Source organism: Apis dorsata, unplaced genomic scaffold, assembly GCF_000469605.1.
Source record: "Apis dorsata unplaced genomic scaffold, Apis dorsata 1.3 scaffold_139, whole genome shotgun sequence".
In the NCBI taxonomy this organism is placed as follows: domain Eukaryota; kingdom Metazoa; phylum Arthropoda; class Insecta; order Hymenoptera; family Apidae; genus Apis; species Apis dorsata.
In genome coordinates, this window is record NW_006263431.1 from 79,216 (window position 1) to 82,559 (window position 3,344).

The following is a 3,344-nucleotide window of genomic DNA, read 5'->3' on the forward strand; positions in this document are numbered from 1 at the left end:
TGAATAATTCTCTCATTTTTTGAAGTTCAAAAATAATAATGTATAAAAGAATATTTTTAAAAAATACAAATTAAAATAGTTAAATAATAATAACAATTATTATTTTTTTTTTTTTTAGATAAGCGAATATGTTACTTCTGTTTCAAATATCGCTGCTATTGTTCCTGATAACAGAAATCGGCACAGTAGGAGTTGGAAAAGCATGGCAAATTCTTCCATACACAACCGATTACTGGAATCATCCATCATGGCCGCGACTCGATTCTTCTGCGTTCGAAGTTCGCAGTGTGAGTGGTGTCGGTCATCTTAATCCTTCAGAAACCACTCAGAGGAAGCTAAAACTTGACCAATCAAAATCCATCCAGCCCAATATTATTCCGTTATCAAAATCAAACGTTTTATTCAGCCAAAAGTATTTCAATCAATTCGAAACAAATTTTGAAGATTCTTCCTACGATCAATACGAAAACCAAGACGAAATGAATGATGCAGCGGAAGATAAGATATTTAAAGCAGGAATAGCAATGACTGTTCTAGATCCAAAAGACAATAAAGATTTATTAAAGAATATTGAAGACGAGACAAAGAAAATTGTACCAAGGTTTCGTCGTGACGCAGAAAACGAAACGAAGATGGAACAAATATCTACTAGTAAAAATGTTCGAGAGATACGTTTAAGTTCTCCAGATGGTTGGTCCACTCAACCATTATCCATAGAGTTTCCCCATAGATCTAGTTTAGATCAAATGATTCAGCAAACAATGGATGACGAAGAATTGCCAAATGCAAGGAGTTATCACACTCCACGAGCTGATTTTATAACCAGTCACCATAGAAGAAGTTACGAACATCGAGAAGCTCGAGATATGCCTATCACTAGAGCCTATGATGATTATGATGTTCCATGGTACAGGAGTACCACCATCAGGGAACGAGACTATGAACCTCTAAGTTATCGTCGTGGATATAATTATTATTATCCTGATCGATATAGAATGGAAAGAGACTATTATATGCGAGTTCCCCCCAATGATTATTCTTATTATTATGATCGGTATAGGGACGAGGATTTGGATCTTTATGGTCGTAGCAGACCAACGCCCAAGCCCAAGAGGATTATCTACTATGCAACATTGCCGGAAATAGTAAGGAAACCTGTAGATCTGAGAAATTATCCTAGACCATATGATGGAACTAGAACAGGACCAGTTTCTAGGGATGGAAATTATAAACGTATTCCAGGGAATGTTGATCCTAGTAGATATCGATATAGACACGCGTATGATGGTTATGATAATTATTCAAAGAGATCGAGCTTTGTAGATAGGCCTTATCCATATCCTGAAGAGGAGAGTCGTCGCAAGATGACGTTAGAAAATCTTCGAAATAACGATCCATTTGATCAAAATAATGACAGGAAATTGGCGAATCAGATTACGGTAAGAAATGAAGGAAAGTTACCCTGGCCAGTGCAAATTGGAACGGAAGTGAGTGTGAAAGATGACGAGAGAATCTCTGGAAGAAAGATTTTTGGAGAAAATAATGGATATGACAGATTCCAGAGTGCGCAGTTACAAAAGGCACCAGATGCAACTGGATCCAGTGAATTACAAAGCGATAATTGAACGTAGCATGAGTTCTTTCTTAGAAATTAGTGAATTTTGAAAAGATTTTTGGATATTGTTCGCTTTGATATACTGTTGTCTTTTTCTATTGGTATAGAATTGGATAGTTTTTACTGTAAAAATGAATATTGATATTAAAGTTTAATCGAATATGTGAAAGAGTTAATATGCAATAATACTTAATTTATAGTTTAAAACAGAAAGTATAATAATTGAGAGATGTTCGCCTTATAAATTCGTGATTGATTTAACATTAATGTTATATATTGATATTTATAATTTATATAAATTAATTTATATAAGAATATCTTTTGAAATAACATCTCTATGATGTATTAATTTACAGATTTTCAGTTAATTTATATTAATTATTATGGATCATCACTAAAAATATTTACTTTACTATATTATATAATATTTTTTACAAAACTCTTTCTAAAAAATTCATTACATTAAATTTTCATTATCAAATTTTTAAAGATAGAGTGCTGATAACAGTTTTTAAATCATTTTTTGTATTAGACTGAATTTTTAGAAAAGGCGAACTATATTTATTTTTTAATAATATTGAAAATAATGCATTACATATTTTGTTTATTAATATACAGAAAAACAATTTTGAAAAAACATATATAATCCCACTTTTCTTTGATTTTCTTCATGTCTTTATTTTCTTTGCTGCTTTTTTCAATAAAAACTTCGATAAATCTTTGGAAAAATGATCTGTTTTCGTTATTCGATTTAATTCAACAATCCATGAATTAATCTATAAAAATTATTAAACATTTTATTTATAATTATTATCTCTTTTTGTAAATATATTATTTAATGAATTAATTGTTAGCAATAAATTACCGAATTTTGAGTTTTTCCATTAATGAAACCAGATAATTCATCTGGAGTCATATTCAAAATATTACAGGCAGTTTCTTGAGCTTCTCTTTCACTTGCTTCACTTTCATTTGAGCTTTTGTACGATTTATGATCTACTTGATATTCATAATAAAGTTTCTTTAAAAATTCCTAATTTAAAATAACATTTCTGAACGTTTTTCATAATCTGAAAAAATGTTAAAGTTTACATAATTGCAATGCTATACCTTAATAGCATTCAAGTATTCGACATTCTCATTTTGAGTAATCGATATTTTCATTTTTAAAGTCTTAATAATTTCCTCGTATTTAGTTCTAATAATTTCAATTTCTTGTTGAATCGTTTCTTCACATTTTTTAGCACATTTTGTTTCCATCTAATTAAACATATATTTAATCTATAAATTATTTTCCTTTTTTTTGTAAAAATTATTAATATATTTAATATATTTTACCTTTTCCTTTATATCTGTTTTTGATTTTTCTTTGTCTGAAAGTAGCTTATCTTTTTCAACACTTAAAACTGAAATCTAATAAAAACAAAATATATTAAATCTACTAAAAAGTTAATTTCAAAATACATACTTTTGCTCTCAACTGTGAATTAGTGCTTCGAATATTGCTGATGTCGTTCTCCAAACTGTTAATTTTAGATGCCAGTTGATTGTTTTCTTTAGTTAAATCTTTCAATTGACTTTTGTAACTGTTCAGTAAAAATCCTTTGTTGGCATTTGCCGAGTCCGATCGTATTAATCTAAATGTAACAATTTATTTCTTTCTTATTGATTTATCAATATCAAAATGTAAAAGATATTTTCTATCAAAAAAAAAAAAAAAAAAAAAAAA

The 3,344-nt window shown here is 28.9% G+C and overlaps 2 protein-coding genes across 3 annotated transcripts in view; one reads left to right on the forward strand and one right to left on the reverse strand.

The window, feature by feature from the left end:
* Positions 1-1,778, forward strand: part of LOC102681198 — a 3,654-nt gene extending 1,876 nt beyond the window's left edge. For both annotated transcript variants that reach the window (XM_006613304.2, XM_031509336.1), the window contains exon 2: positions 119-1,778. In XM_006613304.2, coding sequence (XP_006613367.1) covers positions 129-1,625 — 1,497 coding nt within the window. In that variant the 5' untranslated portion in view covers positions 119-128 and the 3' untranslated portion in view covers positions 1,626-1,778. The remainder of the gene's footprint in view (positions 1-118) is intronic.
* Positions 1,779-2,232: 454 nt separating this feature from the next.
* LOC102681325 (ELKS/Rab6-interacting/CAST family member 1-like) overlaps positions 2,233-3,344 on the reverse strand; it is a 9,249-nt gene continuing 8,137 nt past the window's right edge. Inside the window, exons 8-12 of the mRNA XM_031509337.1 lie at positions 3,084-3,252; positions 2,954-3,028; positions 2,726-2,875; positions 2,481-2,648; positions 2,233-2,391 (exon numbers count right to left, since the gene is read on the reverse strand). Coding sequence (XP_031365197.1) covers positions 2,284-2,391; positions 2,481-2,648; positions 2,726-2,875; positions 2,954-3,028; positions 3,084-3,252 — 670 coding nt within the window. The 3' untranslated portion in view covers positions 2,233-2,283. The remainder of the gene's footprint in view (positions 2,392-2,480; positions 2,649-2,725; positions 2,876-2,953; positions 3,029-3,083; positions 3,253-3,344) is intronic.